Consider the following 17,830-nt stretch of genomic DNA (forward strand, 5'->3'; position numbering starts at 1 on the left):
GGGCTGAGATGAGGAGAAATTTCTTCACTCAGAGGGTGGTGAACCTGTGGAATTCTCTACCACAGAAGGCTGTGGAGGCCAAGTCACTGAATATATGTAAGAAGGAGATAGATAGATTTCTAGACACAAAAGGCAATAAGGGGTATGGGGAGAGAGCGGGAATATGGTGTTGAGATAGAGGATCAGCCATGATCATATTGAATGGCGGAGCAGGCTCAAAGGGCCAAATGGCCTACTCCTGCTCCTATTTTTCTATGTTACTTCTGTTCTCACCATTGGATGTGATCTCCTGGACTGGTTTCCATCGCCTGAAGGGGTCGTAGAGGAATTTTTCCAGATTTTTTTCCCTTAATGGCCCTGGGTTTTTTTTGTCTCTCCCGGGAGATTATGTGGCTGAGGGATGGGGGTGTGGCGGGAGGAGTGTCCAGTCATGACATTCCAGCCATCATGGTGGGTGGAGACGGCTTCATGGACCATCTGGTCTCTCCCTGTCCATCAATTTTGTATGTTCATAGAAACGCATTCGCAACTCTGACTGCCTTTGCTATTCTCCCAACTCCCGCACAGCATCGGTTAACCCTCACCTTTCAAAATGCTTTGGGAACATTTCACGACGATGTCACATGCACCATACAGGTGGAAGTTGTTGTCATCTTGTGCCTTCTGGTAGCGGACAAAGAGTGACATTGCCCGTAGCAGGTGTGTGATTCCGGGGAAACCAAGGAAGGTGGAAAATGGGACGATGTTGAGACAGGGTAAAAGGACAGGAGGGTAAATGACTTGAAAACAAACTTTCCACATCCGGTAGACAATCTACGTTTTAATGCATTCAAAATGCAAAGTAAAGTGGGAGGGAACATTCAATCACTCAACATTTTCCCTGCGTAGTTACATTTGACAAGACACAAACCCTATCGTTGATGGCCTCCCCATTCTGCAGCTCATGGAGGTCAAGAAAAGTAATAAAGGGAGCAGAACTTGCTGAGGTTTTCTAAAAGAGGCTGATTGAAAAGCCAGATTTCCTGGTATCCATTGCAAGCTCTCAAAATACCTGAAAAATATTGAATTCTTACAAAAGAAAAGTGGATAGGTATATTAACTCTATATAAAAAATTCAACGGTTCATTTTCACCATACACGACCTTTGAAACGGTCCGAAACAGCAACCAACAGGTAGAAAGAGTTCAAGCACCCCTGCAAGATTAGCTGATAGAGGTTTGCAGAGTAATAATATTAGTCTCTCTAACTTTTAAAATTTGCACCTGTATTTATTTATCACGGGATGTGTGGCGTCGTCGGCAAGGCCGGCATTTATTGCCCATCTCTAACTGCCCTCGAGAAGGTGGTGGTGAGCCGCCATTTCAGAGGCAGCTGAGAGTCAACCACACTGCTGTGGGTCTGGATTCACACATACCGGCCAGACCGGGTAAGGGCGGTAGATTTCCTTCCCTAAAAGGACATCAGTGAACCAGGCGGGTTTTTACGACAATCCAGTAGGTTCATGGGTCACCGTTACATTTTTTTTTAAATTCCAGATTTACTTAATTAACTGAATTTAAATTCCCCGGCTACCGTGGTGGGTATTTGAACTCACGTCTCTGGATCGCTAGTCCAGGGTGCTGGATTACTAGTCCAGTGACATAACCCCTACACTACCATTCCCGGTACCGTCCCGCAGAATGTACCGAAAAAGGTATAAGATGGTTTATTGAAAAAAAAATGCTTGAAATTAAAAGTAGGTGACCTTTTAAAAAAAAATTTAAGATTAGCTTGGCACAAACCGGTTGGTCATTGATATGAACACACAGGAAACTCAGTATAAGATAAAGATTATTACAGAAAAAGTCAATACAAAAGCGGCATATCTTCTGACATAAATCGTGCCATTTATGTAGAAAAGACTTATGAAATATACTGGGCGGCCTGCTGGTGGCGCTGTCCAGGGAGAGTATAAATACTCGGGCACGGGCCCAGCTTGCTCAGGGACATTTTGTAAACAGGAACTGGTGAAGGACAACTAGACTTCCATGTTGTGAAACAGTCGATTAAAGCCTTGTTTAATATTCTGACCAAGTGCCTAGTAGTTTTCTTACGTCATCTTTCTATATTTTTTCCTTGGCAATATTACCTTTAAATGATATAAAAAGGCAGCCACAACTTCACTGTTAAAAAAGGGTGTTCGAAAAACCCCAAGTAACTGCAGTACATGGAATATAAAAGTGGCTAATGGCGGCGGAAAATGCATGGATGTGATGGCAAAGCCATTGGAAAATGCAACAAAATTGGAAAAAAGAAAGCATTTCTTGTAAAATGGTAGCACCCCCTGCAACGCTGTACTGAAAGCATATTTGTCTGAGTGCTGGTATGGTGCGAGTAAAATGGACTAAACACATTCAATGTAGCACTGACGATGAATTGTTTTTAAAATTTAATTCATAAGCAGATGTAAATCGGTGAAAACCACATCAAGCAATCGAGTTTGGCAGGAGCGAGAACTTCGTGGCGACCAAACTGAATGCAAAAATGAGGCTTTCTGGCGCAAACACAGGGCAAAGCAAGCGAGACTTACTTAAACAGAACCATCATTGCCAAGGAGAGTCCCGAGCAAACGGGAACTGGGTCATTTTTTTAAAAAGAAATTCTTACTAACGCAGCTCTACGTCATTTCACAGCACGTGCTGCCGAAATCTATGGAATGCTGGAGGAGGAGACGAGTTCAGGCATGCGAGGACCAACGCGCTGTATTACAATATTGATGCCGCTAAACATTAATCAGCAATTTTTTTCGCTCAGTGGGAAGAAAAGGTCAAGGAAGCTGCCTGCAGATTTAACAGTAACTAGAACCAAACCCCACTTATAAAATAATCAACTGCATTATCTAAATGAAAATTGTATTAATTATTTCTTATATGATTCAATTCACCCTTTTAACACCTGAATATATATATATAATACGCACATACACACACATACATATATATATATATCCTACACATCATAATGCTACAGCAGTTCATTCACAGAAAAAGAGTTATACATGGTTTCAATCACAAGGTGGCAATAAAGGACTACCTGATCTCACAAGTCTTAAAAACCAGGATTCAAAACAGTGAAAGTTAAGGGTCAACAACCAACATAAAGATAGGATAGCTTTTCCATATAGGCTCAAGTTATATAATAATCACATTATTGCCAATCGAAAGGAACATTTTTTTTTTTAAAAAGGAGCTTTATAATTTCAAGCCCTTTTGTTAAGGAGGATAGAACAGCAGGTAAGACCTCCGTCAACTTTGGCCAGTTCAGTGTTGGAAACTGGAATCAGCATGTAGTCCTTCAGTTTCTCAAAGACCTGCGAGGGAAATAAATGGTTGTTTAAAAAAAACATGTGCAATTACTTGTTTAAAATCTTCTGTAAATCATGCACTCCTAGTTATTCTCGTTTAAAATCTTCTGTAAATCATGCATTCCTAGTTATTTATTCTCTTGAAAGATTTTAAAAAATCATGATCTACTTGGTTGTGAACTTTCAAGGCTGAAAATGGAACGTATTTATTGTCTCTAAACATTCACCTTAAACGTTCACTCCCTCCACCACCGGCGCACCGTGGCTGCAGTGTGTACCATCTACAAGAGGCACTGCAGCAACTCGCCAAGGCTTCTTCGGCAGCACCTCCCAGACCCGCGACCTCAACCACCTAGAAGGACAAGGGCAGCAGGTGCATGGGAACACCACCACCTCCAAGTCACACACCACCCTGACTTGGAAATATATCGGCCGATCCTTCATCGTCGCTGGGTCAAAATCCTGGAACTCCCTCCCTAACAGCACTGTGGGAGCACCTTCACCACACGGACTGCAGCGGTTCAAGAAGGCGGCTCACCACCACCTTCTCAAGGGCAGTGAGGGATGGGCAATAAATGCTGGCCCTGCCAGCGACGTCCACATCCCAGGAACGAATAAAAAAATGATTCCGAGACATTATCAAATCTGCTTAAGTGAATACAAGGAAACATTTCTGTCACACTGACTCGTAATGGTTTTGGAATTCCCATTTCTATTTGCGTCCATCCCGCTTTACTCTGAGTAACAAAAATATTTCAACCCACAGATTTCACACGGTCATCATTTCTTGCTGGTGCTGCCAAATTACCTCAGCTAAGGAAGAACTTGCATTTCAATAGCGCCTTTCACGATCTCAGGACGTCCCAAAGCGCTTTACAGCCAACGAAGTACTTCTCGAGGTGCGGTCACTGTAGTAATGTGGAAAACATGGCAGCCAATTTGCGCACAGCAAGCTCCCACAAACAGCAATGAGATAAATCACCAGAACATCTGTTTTAGTGGTGATGTTGGTTGAGGGATAAATATTGGTTCAGGACACCGGGGGAGACCGCCCCCTGCTCTTCTCTGATATAGTGGCCGTGGGATCTTTTACACCCACCTGAGAGGGAAGACGGGACCTCGGTTTAACGCCTCATCCGAAAGATGGCACCTCCGGCAGTGCAGCGCTCCCTCAGTACTGCACTGGGGAGTGTCAGCCTAGCTTTATGTGCTCAAGCCCCTGGAGTGGGGACTTGAACCCACAACCTTCTGATTCAGAGGTGAGTGTGCTACCCACTGAGCCACATGTAAAATAGGACCAGAGGATACAAGTGGAAATTATTGAAAAGTAAATTTACAACAGCTTTAAAAAAAAACTTGTTTGCTCGGTGATAAATGATTCAAATAATCTTCCGAGCAAGTCAATAGAAATAAAAGCACTGGGGTGATTCAAAATGCAATTACATGTCACGCTGGAAGAGTTCATGTGCTGGAAGGATGAGTTTTAATGGGCTAAATGGTGGCTCTCCATTTCTCACTTTTTCTCTAATGACTGCAGGAATCACATGTAGACCTTCTGACAAATTATAATTCCATGTATAGTTGTGCTGTATACCACTGGTTGTGTAAAACAAAATAGCAATAGTTCCGTATCAAGTGCCTCGATTTCAAAATTCTCTTCCTTGCTTTCAAATCCCTCTATGGCCTCGCCCCCCTGCCCCCCCTTACCTCTGTAATCTCCTTCAGCACCCCCCGCCCCCCCCGAGATATCTACGCTCCTCTGATTCTGCCCTCTGGAGGATCCCTGATTATAATCGCTCCACCATTGCCGGCCGTGCCTTCAGCTGCCTGGGGCCCTAAGCTCTGGAATTCCCTCCCTAATCCTCTCCGCCTCTCTCTCCTCCTTTAAGACGCTCCTTAAAACCTACCTCTTTGACCAAGCTTTTGGTCACCTGCCCTAATTTATCCTTAATAACAACAGAAAACGCTGGAAAAACTGAGCAGGCCAGGCAACATCCGTGGAGAGAGAAACAGAGTTAACGTTTCAGGTCGAAACCCTTCTTCAGAGCTGAGAAAAAAGCAGGAAATGAAACAGATTAAAAGGCAAGTTTGGGGGCTGGGAAATGGGGGAGGGGATGAAAGAAGAGACATTAAGAGATATTCAAGGCGAGACGAGATGGTAATAGGACAGGTAAAGAGACAAAGGATGGCTCTAGATGAAGTGTGAAATGCGCTGGCAGAGTGAGAGACAGCTGCCATGTGGGAGAGAGAAAAGGGAAAAGGCACAAACCAAAGGTGTGGATAAAAAATCTATAAAAATGTAATAGGGGCCGAGGTTATGATCTGAAATTGTTGAACTCGATAGTGAGTCCGGAAGGCTGTAAAGTGCCTAATCTTCAACCTAATTTCTCCTTATGTGGGTCGGTGTCAAATTTTTGGTCTTAAAATACTCCTGTGCAGCGCCTTGGGACGTTTTATTACGTTAAAGGCGCTATATAAATACAAGTTGTTGTTGACCTGTACCCTGGTTATGTGAAGACAGTTTGTGGGACACGTTGATCACAAAGTTAAATTGATCCATTTCTCGTGATTCTTACATTAGCAAAAAAAAATCATTTAAAAGTTGCTCTGAAGTCCCCGAGGTTTAAGTTGAAGCCAAAATACAAAATGCTGGAAATAAACTGCATGTTCGTCAGCGTCTAAAAAGAGAAAAAAAGACTTCCTAATCCTAAAGAGCCCAACCCTGCCAGTGGGCGAGCACCAAGTTTCAATACTTGAAGATTGGTGCTGGGATATAAAATCTGTATCACTTTGGAGAAAAACGTCAAAACCTGGAGAAAGCAGAAGATTTTGATTCTCTCGGTGTGTTTATTGTGTGCAGTTTTGGTCGCCTTATCTGAGGAAGGATGTTCTTGCCATGGAGGGAGTGCAGCGAAGATTCACCAGGTTGATACCTGGGATGGCAGGAATGACGTATGAGGAGAGATTGGGTCGATTGGGCTTATACTCGCTGGAGTTTAGAAGAATGAGAGGGGATCTCATTGAAACTTATAAAATTCTAATAGGACTAGACAGACTAGATGCAGGAAGGATGTTCCTGATGGCGGGGGAGTCCAGAACCAGGGGTCACAGTCTAAGGATAAGGGGTAAGCCATTTAGGACAGAGATGAGGAGGAATTTCTTCACCCAGAGAGTGGTGAACCTGTGGAATTCTCTACCACAGAAGGCAGTTGAGGCCAATTCATTAAATATATTCAAGAAGGAGTTGGATATATTTCTTAAGGCTAAAGGGATCAAGGGATATGGGGAGAAGGCAGGGACAGGGTACTGAATTTGGATGATCAGCCATGATCTCATTGAATGGCGGAGCAGGCTCGAGGGGCCGAATGGCCTACTCCTGCTCCTATCTTCTATGTTTCTATGTTAAAAAAAAAATCCTGTCTCAAAATGACACATTTTAATCTCTTCTGCGTTCTGCAATAAAGAAAAATATGAGACGAGATCTGTAGGAAACTGTAAAAATAATTCTCAGTCTTCTTAGGCAGTCCCTCAGGAACCGAGGATGACTTGCCTCCACATTAAAAATGAGTTTGCAGGTGACTGATGAGTCCAATGCGGGACCTACAGTCTCTGTCACAGGGTGGGGCAGACGGCAGTTGAAGGGGCGGGTGGGTGGGGGGCTTGGGTTGACGTGCGCTCGTTCCAGGTCCCGAACTTCATTTTAAAGGGTGGAAGATGCCTGTGCGTGAATTCTTTTTAACGTGGGGTGGCCGTTGCACACCAGCTACCACACGGGCTTGACAGAGCAAGGTCTTGGTCCAATGGCAAGGGGATCCAAGACGATTGGAGACCAGGCTCTGCTACAACGGCCTAGCACACACACGCAGTATGAATATTATCTAAGTCCAAAACTGTGTGAAAAAAACAATTTGGGTTGTGGAGTTTCAAACACTTGACCTCTGGGACTCGGGCAGTCCCGATCGAGAGGATAACGGTCTCGTCCCTCTGCTTTTCCTTTGTTCTTCTGTCCACCATGCGACTTCTTTTTCCTCTCTAAATCTTTGTCCTGAATAAAACTGATTTTAATAGGCCCCTTGTCGACACAGTTTGAATGTATTTTCTCTCTGTAGTTCGGAGCAGGCTCGAAGGGCCCAATGGCCTACTCCTGCTCCTATTCCTTATGCATTCTTTTAGAGGGTGACGTCCAAAGTCTTTACAGGTGCCGGGTGAATTGCTGTGTAGTTCCAGCATTTTCTCTATTTATTTCAAGCATTTGCAAATTTTTTTTCCTTTTCCCCCAATTTATGGCCGTCAGAAGTTATCTAAGGCGCCGGCCGGTCTTTCTTCATATCAGCTGCCCTCCAGCTCACCATCCACCTGATCCACTCGCGCTCAGGATTACTCTCTATGTTAGTCAGCATTCTTCACATTATGTCCTGTTTCTCTCTCGGCTGAATCACAACATTTCGGTCTCCTCTATGCAATTAAATTGCTGGGAGGCGCTTTCCCCGGGTCGAAGCCATTGGCCTTACAACAACAACAACTTGCATTTGTATAGCACCTTTAACGTAGTAAAACGTCCCAAACAGAATTTGACACCGCGCCACAGAAGGGGATATTAGGGCAGATGACTAAAAGCTTGGCCAGAGTTTTAAGGAGCGTCTTAAAGGAAGATAGAGAGGCGGAGAGGTTTAGGGAGGGAATTCCAGAGCTTAGGGCCCAGGCAGCTGAAGGCACGGCCGCCAATGGTGGAGCGATTAAAATCGGGGATGCACAAGAGGCCAGAATTGGAGGAACGCGGAGATCTCGGTGTTGTAGATAATTTTTTGGGCTGCGCGGCCCATTCAAATTTCCATGCAAGCGCAGTTTTTCCATTTAAAAGCCGGTGGGCCGGCTGCGCGGGACCTCCAGACCGCGGCGCGAGAGCTCCAGACCACGGCGCGGGACCTCCAGACCGCAGTGCGGGATCTCCAGACCGAGGCACGCAGCGCGGGATCTCCAGACCGCGGCGCGGGAGCTCCAGGCCGAGGCACGCAGCGTGGGAGTTCCAGACCGCAGCGTGGCCGCGCAGCTTAACAGGAACGTTGGTTGTTGAGCTGGAGGATGTTACCGAGATGGGGGGTGGGGGACGCGGGAGCGGTGGGGGGGGGGGGGGGGGGGCGAGGCCATGGAAGGAGTTGAACATAAGGATGAGAGTTTTATAATTGAGGTGTTCCCGGGCCGGGAGCCAAAGTAAGTCAGCGAGCACAGGGAGGAATGGGCGAACAGGACTTGGTGCGCGTTAGTATACGGGCAGCAGAGTTTTGGATGAACTCGAATTTACTGAGGTTTGTACAGACAAAGATCAGGGGCCAGGAGAAGCCGGTGTCTGGAGGGTATCTTCAACAGAAGGAGCTGTACACATGCTGTAAGCGTTTGTCAACCCTTCCCCCCCAGAAACATACAACAGGACCCCCTGTGTAAGGGCCCCGCTTTTAAATATTAAAACAAAGTTGGGGTGGATATTCATCTTTACTGCCTGGGTTTTAAGCATTGTCTGAGCAGAGTGCAGAAAAGAAAATGTTTGCACGCTGTTAACACAACCTGCCAGATTTTCCTTCCATCTGAATTCATTTCATTGAAACGTATAAAATACTGAGAGAGCTTGACAGGGTAGATAGTGAGAAGATGTTTCCCCTGGCTGGGATTCTAGAACCAGGGGTCACAGTCTCAGGATAAGGGGTCGGGCCATTTAGGACTGAGATGAGGAGAAATGTCTTCACTCAGAGGGTGGTGAATCTTTGGAATTCTCTGCCCCAGAGGGCTGTGGAGGCTCAGTCGTTGAGTATATTCAAGGCTGAGATCGATAGATATTTGGACACTAAAGGAATCAGGGATATGGAGATTGGGCGGGAAAATGTGGAGTTGAGGTCAATGATCAGCCATGATCTCATTGAATGGCGGAACAGGCTCGAGGGGCTGTATGGCCGACTCCTGCTCCTAATTCTTATGTTCTTAATAGAATGAAAATCCAGTTGGATTTTGTTAGGGGCATGCAAATGTTCCCGGAGGATTTTCTGGGATATTCACCAGGTGCTACTACAGGTCCTGTTTGAGGGCCTGTCCAGGACCTCTGGCATTCCAGAATCCTCTCGGCCCACAACTTAGGAAGGAGATGCTGGCCTTGGAAGGAGTGCAGCGCAGATTCACCAGAATGTTACCAGGGTTACAAGGGTTAGATTATGAGGCGAGATTATATAAACTAGGCTTGTATTCCCTGGAATATAGAAGGTTAAGGGGTGGATTGCTTGAGGTTTTTAGGATTCTGATAGGGTTAATAGAGAGAAAGCTTCTCCTGCTGGTGGGGGACATTAGGGCAAGATCAGAGAGAGAAGCTGGGAAACACTTCTTCACACAAAGAATGGCGGAAGTGTGGAACCCTCTCCCTCAAAAAGCAGTAGATGCTAGCTCAATTAATAATTTAAAATCTGAGATCGATAGGTTTTAGCTTGCCAAGGGTATTAAGGGATACGGAGTCAAGGCGGATGGAGAGAGTTAGGTCACAGATCAGACCTGAGCTCACTGAATGGCGGAACAGGCTCGAGGGGCTGAATGGCCTCCTCCTGCTCCGATGTTCCCACCTGACACTGATGGCCTTGCAGTGTTGGGTGGAGTCTCCAGCTCGCCGTACCTTCCCAGAATCCCCGACTTAAGGTTGGGACCGTGTGCCTCAGAGTGCCAGCTGAATTTGTGGCCAACAGTAGGCGTCCGCTGGAATGCAGATTTTCAGGGTACGTTTTCTTTCAACTCCTCAAAGAGAGTTTCTTAGGGCTCGAATTTCCAAGCCCCGTGGAGGCGGGTTTGGAGGCGGGAGTGGGGGGAAAATTGCAGAATCGGGGGGCACGAACCCTTCCCGCCCCCAACCCGCCTCCATGCCCGTTTCCCAGGAGGCGGGTACCCGAATTGTGATGGGAGCCGCCTCCCTGAGGCGGGAAGGGGATTAGTGCCAATTAACTGCCTGTTAACAGGTAGTTAACAGGCAGTTTTTGGCCTAATCCCTATTTTTAGCCCTGAAGTGTGGGCTGTCCGACGGCTCCAAACCACGCTAAATTAGCGAGGCGGACCGTCGGGCTGAAGGGCTTGGCGGGTTCGAGATGTCTGGTGTTCAGGTAAGTGATGGGTGCATGAGTGCAGAGGTAAGTGTGTTTGGTGTGTGTAAAGTGTTGAAATAAGTTTTACTTACCTTTACTTACTAATGCAGACTTCCTTCCTTCAGGTCTCGGGAATCCCTCATCTCACCGGCACAGAAAGCAGAATGGTCGCATTCTGCTTTTTGTTCTGGAGAGATTTCTAACTGAGTCTGTGGAGAAGGACTCAAGTTAGAAGTCAGACTGTCAGTGTTTGACAGCTTCACAGAGCTGTCAAACGCTGATATTTCATCTGTCAAAAGCTCTTGACAGATGAAATGTCAATCCCTAACGTCACCAGTAACCGGGTGTCCCTTAATTGGTCTGCTGAGCCCGCTGGGCGGGCTTAACAAGGTCAATCAAGGGAAAATCGCGTGGGTTGGCCACAAATCAATGGAGGCGGGACTACAACCCAAAAAAGTGGGCGTCCCGCATCCATTGACAAAATCCAGCCCTTAGTGTCTCTTAGAAGTCTACACAACATCGATCACATCAGATTTTTCATTGATCAGCATCCTTGGCCTCACTGTCTCCTCTGATCTGAAATGCAACTCCCACATCTCCATTGCCAATGCTGCCTGAAAGAAACTCTTTTTTTTTTTTTTAAAACAGGTCGAACAGTTCTTTTCCCATCAACAACTCTTAACACTCTACAAAGTCCAAGGACATCCAATAATTGAATACTACATATCTGGGGAAGTTCGTCCAATGCTTGTCTCACACTTTTGGACAGGATACAAAAAAAATCCTGAGTTCTATTAGGTGATCGCTCTTCTACCTCTAGCCTTCAACCTCTTTCTCTCTCGTTGCAAACTTTCTTCCCTTTTTATTTTAATACTACGTACTACTGTGGCCGGTGCTCTTTTGAACTTTGTTAGTTATATTGCCCGACACTCTCCTTCCTTCCCTGCATGCTCACTGCTTTCAAATCAGGACACACCTCAGAGTCCTCGCCTCTTAACTCATTCTTTCCCAGGATCTCAAATCCTTTGTCTTTCCTCCTCTTGCAATCTAAAGGCTTTTAGAATCTGGAAGGCCGATGGAAACAGATTCCACAGGAATTTTCAAAAGGCATTTGGACATGTACTTGAGGAGGACTAATTTGCCGGGTTTTTGGGGGAAAGAACAGGGGAGTGGGACTAAATTGGAGAGCTACAGGTTTCAAAGAGTCGACACAGGCACGATGGGCCGAATGGCCTTCTTTCCTGCTGTATGGTTCTATGATTTCAGTTTGCCAGTGTCCTGCACTACGGTCCCCTTAGAATATAAGACCATAAGAATTAGGAGCAGGAGTAGGCCATTCGGCCCCTCGAGCCTGCTCCACCATTCAATAAGATCATGGCTGATCATCGACCTCAACTCCGCTTCCCTGCACTATCCCCATATCCCTTAATTCCCTTAATATCCAAAAATCTATTGCCCTCTGTCTTGAATATAGTCATTGACTGAGCCTCCACAGCCCTCTGGGGTAGAGAATTCCAAAGATTCACCACCCTCTGAGTGAAGAAATTTCTCCTCATCTCAGTCCTAAATGGCCGACCCCTTATTCTGAGACTGTGACCCCTGGTTCTAGACATCCCCCCAGCCAGGGGAAACATCCTCCCTGCATCTACCCTGTGACAAGCCCTGTAAGAATTTTGTCTGTTTCAATGAGATCACCTCTCATTCTTCTTAACCTTAGTTTCTAAATAATAATTAAAAAAATACATAAACAGCAGCAAGTTGTCTGACACATTATATTGTGTGGGGGAAAAGAAACCTTCCAAATGAAGTTCACCAACATGATGCCAATGCTCGATTTACCTTTGCACTCTCGGGGAACTCCTCAGGGCTCCGATGCAGCAGAACGTGGCCCTTATTTGGTATGTTTAGATAAACGCAGTTAGCGGCGGCATCATCTGGCAGTGTAAGCTTGTCATAGCGATGCTCGCTCATCTCTTGCATTATCTATGGAGCAAAAGAACTTTAATCAAAACCCGACTATCTGAGCCAATGGAAAAAGCGAGTGATTGGCTGAATTAACGGAATGACACTACTGACGTAAGAGAACTACTAGGAACCTGGTCTAAGCGTTAAACAAGGCTTTAATCAACTGTTTTACAACATGGAGGTCTAGTTGTGCCCTTCACTAGTTCCTCTTAAGAATGTCCTGTGTAAGCTGGGCCCGTGCCCGAGTATTTATACTCTCCCTGGACAGTGCCACCAGCAGGCCGCTCTGTATTGTTTCATAAGTCTTTCTGTAAAGTCCGCGCCTCAATATTACACGGACTTCGGGAGAACAGTTTAACAGGTACTTTACTGAACAAGAGGCAGCTTGAAACTGAAACTACAGAAGCCTGCTAGGGCCTTTTATACAGGGGTGGTCACTGCCGGTACTGCAGTCTAAGACCAGTTATTCCCTTAAAGGGACATACACAACACTTTCTTTCATGAATGACTGATTCATGTCAACCACTTCCTCTTTTTTTCCATCTTCTGATAGGAACAGGACCAGGCCATTCAGCCTGTTCCGCCATTCAGTTAGATCAAGGCTGACTGCGTGTGTCCCACTAAGGGCAGTCGGATACATTTCCCTATTCCCCCGTACAGAAAACAACATAACAAAGACACATGCATGTTTGTAATTACATTCTGAAATATCAAGGCATAGATTACACAGTATTAGAACATTGGCCCAGAAATTCGGGTCGGAGGCTTCCCGCGGGTGCAAGCCCCCGACCTGCACTTACCTAGCGCGCCGGCCGTTGTGCTGTGGGCCCGCGTGGGATTCCGATCCTGGGCCTGCTCCAACTGCCGGCGTGCAGTGCTTGCGTATCCCAGGGGCGCAGTTAGTTCGAAGCGTCCCCTGGGATCACGTGGGCCATGGAGAGCCAATGGTAGCAGGGAATGCTCCATTCATAGATTTGACAGGAGGACCTGTCAAATCTATGAATACAATTTAGCCCCAAAACATAACTAAAACTTCAAATAAATTTTTAAAAAATCACATTTTTAAAATAACTATAAATTACATAAAATAACTATTTTAAACAATTATTTAAATTTTTGAAAAAATTAATTACAGTTTCTAATGGGGCTAAAAATAAACTTACCTTTCTTTAAAGTATTTAAAAATAATAAACCTGTGGAAAAAAATGTTTTAATTTTACTTAATTCACAACTTACCTTGTTAAAAGCAGGCCTTGCGACTGCTTTTTAAAAGCGTAGCTCCTGGAGACTTACCCTCCCGGAGAAACCTGGAAAAAAAACGTAAGTTCCAGGCGCATGCACTGCCTCTCCGGCGCACGCGTTCGACCCGTGAACCCCTTCCTTTAAGGGAACGGAAGTTTCCAGTTTCCCGCGCATGCGCAGTGCATGCACGAAACCGGCACTTTCGTTGGCCCTACGCGTGAGTACCCAGCGCGTACTCACCCATGGGGATCCGAAGTTCTGGCCCCATGAACACAAGGACATAAGAGCAGGAGGAGGCCATTCAGCCCCTTCGAGCCTGCTCCGCCATTCAATGAGATCATGGCTGATCTTCGACTTCAATCCCACTTTCCCGCCCTGTCCCCATATCCCCAGTATCCAAAAATCTATCCATCTCCGTCTGGTTCAAAGATTCGATTCGCCCAGATCAGGCCCCACCCCACAAAACTGGCCACGCCCCCCCACAGGTGGAAATTGGGAGATTCCGCCGGTTCGGGAAGGCTCTTCGAATTGCGCTCATTTTCTGAGGCGCGCGGGCGCCAGTCGGCACCTTTCAAAGTTTCCTCATATCAAAAAATATTTAATTTACCAAGAAACCGACCAGTGCGTGCCAATGAAAATATTGACCCGTTCAGTGCAGTTTAAAAAAAAAAATAATTTTCAGTGATTTTAAATCGGGTTACTCACAGGTGGAGAACGGGACACCTGGATTAAAAATGGTTATTTTTGGTGATAATCACATTTTCAGCCGTATTAATAAAACTGCGCCAGGAAACAAAAGAATGACGTTCCCTCACGCTCCCCGATTGCACTGGTTCATGGAAAATTGTACCTTTGTTTCAATTTTTAAGCGGAAACTTGAAGCCTAGCCTAGCCTAACCAGCACAAATTTCAAGCGCATTTTGGGTGCAATTTCCCGGTTGCGCTCACAGTGGAAACTCTACAAGCAATAAGGAAGGCAAATGGCATGTTGGCCTTTATCGCAAGGGGGGGGAGGGGGGTTGGAGTATAAGAGTAAGGAAGTCTTGCTACAATCGTACAGGGCCTTGGTGAGACCACCCCTGGAGTACTGTGCACAGTTTTGGTCTCCTTATCTAAGGAAGGATATATTTACCTTGGAGGCGGTGCAACGAAGGTTCACTAGATTGATTCCTGGGATGAGAGGGTTGTCCTATGATGAGAGATTGAGTAGAATGGGCCTATACTCTCTGGAGTTTAGAAGAATGAGAGGCGATCTCATTGAAACATGCAAGATTCTGAAGGGGATTGACGAGGGAAGATGCTGAGAGGTTGTTTTCCCCTGGCTGGAGAGTCTAGGACTAGGGGACATAGTCTCAGGATAAGGGGTCGGCCATTTAAGACTGAGATGAGGAGGAATTTCTTCACTCAGAGGGTTGTGAATCTTTGGAATTCTCTGCCCCAGTGGGCTGTGGCTGCTGAATCGTTGAGTATATTCAAGGCTGAGATCGATAGATTTTTGGACTCTAGGGGAATCAAGGGATATGGAGATCGGGCAGGAAAGTGGAGTTGAGGTCAATGATCAGCCATGATCTCATTGAATGGCGGAGCAGGCTCGAGGGGCCGAATGGCCGACTCCTGCTCTTACTTCTTATGTTCTTATGTTCATTCATCAAAGAACTAATTATAACCTCTCAGTTCTGGTATCGTCCTTGTAAATCCTTTTTCCACCTTCTCCAGTGCCTCTATATCCTTTTTATAATATGGAGACCAGGACTGTGCACAGTGCTCCCAGTGTGGTCTACCCAAGGGTCCGGTACAGGTTTAACACAACTTCTCTAATAGGGAAGGCCATTGAAACAGAGAGTATTAATGGCTCCAAGAGACCATTATAGGGGAGAGAGAGCAGAAGGATTGAGGAGGAATTTAAGACCGAGATGAGGAGGAATTTCTTCACTCAGAGGGTTGTGAATCTTTGGAATTCTCTGCCCCAAAGGGCTGTGGAGGCTCAGTCGTTGAGTATATTCAAGGCTGAGATGGATAGATTTTTGGACTCTAGGGGAATCAAGGGATATGGAGATCGGGCGGGAAAGTGGAGTTGAGGTCGATGATCAGCCATGATCTCAGTGAATGGTGGAGCAGGCTCGAGGGGCCGAATGGCCGACTCCTGCTCCTAATTCTTATGTTCTACCTTCATTTTGTGTTGACCTTTGGAGTTCAGAGTTCTGGGAACAAATGTAAGTGACAAATTTGGGGGATAGGAATGGGATGTGAGGGAAATGGTCTGGGTGGGGGGAGTCAAGGCAAATCTGGTCATCTTAAACCAGATTGCAACTTCTTAGTCTATTGGCGTGAACTCTTACTGCCTGCTATTTGAGGGAGTTTGACCTGGCTGGCAGTAATGACGAAGAAAGAATGAATGTGCATTTTTACAGCACCTCCTCACACCTCTGAGAAATGTCTCGCAGTGCATCAGACACAATGAACTGCTTGACGTAAGAAAACTACTAGGCACTTGGTCTAAGCGTTAAACAATGCTTTAATCAACTGTTTTACAACATGTAGGTCTAGTTGTGTCCTTCACTTGTTCCTGTTGAGAATGTCCTGCGCAAGCTGGGCCCGTGCCCGAGTATTTATACTCTCCCTGGACAGCGCCACCCGCAGGCCGCTCAGTATTATTTCATAAGTCTTTCTTTCATGAATGACTGATTCATGTCACTGCTTTTATCTTTTTTTTAATGAATTGCTTTTTTCCAAAGTGGAGTCACTCTTGTTGTTAAGATAACGTAAGGTAGAGCAATTCTTTCCACAGGTATTGCTGCGGACTTTAATGACTTACCACCAGACAGATTGAATATGACAGCTGGCGATGAGGTACATTTGCAAGCCATCATTTACTGAGGTGGGGAACAGAGGGAGGCAAAAATTGCAACAGATTTGGGAGGTGGAAAATTGAACCACATAGATAAATAGGAATGAAGCTGAATTCATGTTTTTCACCTGATCCCTACCGGTTTAATCTGTCTGCAATTCCTAACATAGAAAGATAGAAGATAGGAGCAGAAGTAGGCCATTCGGCCCCTCGAGCCTGCTCCGCCATTTAATGAGATCATGGCTGATCATCCAAACTCAGTACCCTGTCCCTGCCTTCTCCCCATATCCCTTGATCCCTTTAGCCTTAGAAATATATCCAACTCCTTCTTGAATATATTTAATGAATTGGCCTCAACCGCCTTCTGTGGTAGAGAATTCCACAGGTTCACCACTCTCTGGGTGAAGAAATTCCTCCTCATCTCTGTCCTAAATGGCTTACCCCTTATCTTTAGACTATGACCCCTGGTTCTGGACTCCCCGACCATCGGGAACATCCTTCCTGCATCTAGTCTGTCTAGTCCTGTTAGAATTTTATAAGTTTCAATAAGTTTCCTGCTATTTCTTCACCAACAATAGTGACCCCTATCTCTGTCCCAAACGCTACTGCGGGCAGATCAAATAGCCCGAAGCATCTGTAGTGTATGTAACCGTCTACCTTTAAGAGACTATTGTATGTAACCGTTCACCTTTAAGAGAACTATTTTAGGTGTGGCACTACTTGTTTGGCTTCTGTATACGGTAATACCGACGGTGACCACACCGGTATATAAGCGCTGTGGCATGATTTATAGGGCAGATTCGCCCTGACCTTCGAATAGTAAAGTCCTGTTTGTTTGTTACTCCTGAAGTCTGTGTCGTTATTAACTGCACAACCCACAGACTTTACAGTGGCGACGAGTCCAATCGTACCCTGCGGCAAGACTACCAAAGCAACTAAAGAGCGTTGAAGAGAGGCAACCGCCCTCGTCGTTCTGCTGGGAGAAAACACGAGGCTGCAGCAATAGAAAGGAGGAAGACTTTAGCAACAAAAGCTTCCATCAGCAACAGGCACTGACTGTCCCTTCTGCCATGGTGCGGAGTGAGCCGATCAGCAGGAAGCAAGGCGGCCACGGAGACTGTGAGTAAGGGAAAGTGTAAAGGATATCCGGAGGATAAGGGCTGTGCACTCGACCACGGTCGAGGGGGAAAGGAGCCGGACGGAAAGTCGGGTCCAACGGCGTCGTGAGACAGCCAGACCGCGATCGGCGGGAAAGCCGGGCAGCGACCGAAGCCACGAAGCGCTGAGACCGGGAGCGTAGGCGCGGGAAGAGAGAAACTCAGC

At 46.0% G+C, this 17,830-nt stretch overlaps 1 protein-coding gene across 1 annotated transcript in view; it reads right to left on the reverse strand.

The window, feature by feature from the left end:
- Positions 1 to 2,415: 2,415 nt before the first annotated feature.
- Positions 2,416 to 17,830, reverse strand: part of ddah1 (dimethylarginine dimethylaminohydrolase 1) — a 167,358-nt gene continuing 151,943 nt past the window's right edge. The window contains exons 5-6 of the mRNA XM_085983546.1: positions 12,292 to 12,435; positions 2,416 to 3,349 (exon numbers count right to left, since the gene is read on the reverse strand). Coding sequence (XP_085839672.1) covers positions 3,239 to 3,349; positions 12,292 to 12,435 — 255 coding nt within the window. The 3' untranslated portion in view covers positions 2,416 to 3,238. The remainder of the gene's footprint in view (positions 3,350 to 12,291; positions 12,436 to 17,830) is intronic.

Source organism: Somniosus microcephalus, chromosome 3, assembly GCF_052327205.1.
Source record: "Somniosus microcephalus isolate GS21.2 chromosome 3, FLI_Smic_1.0, whole genome shotgun sequence".
In the NCBI taxonomy this organism is placed as follows: Eukaryota; Metazoa; Chordata; class Chondrichthyes; order Squaliformes; family Somniosidae; genus Somniosus; species Somniosus microcephalus.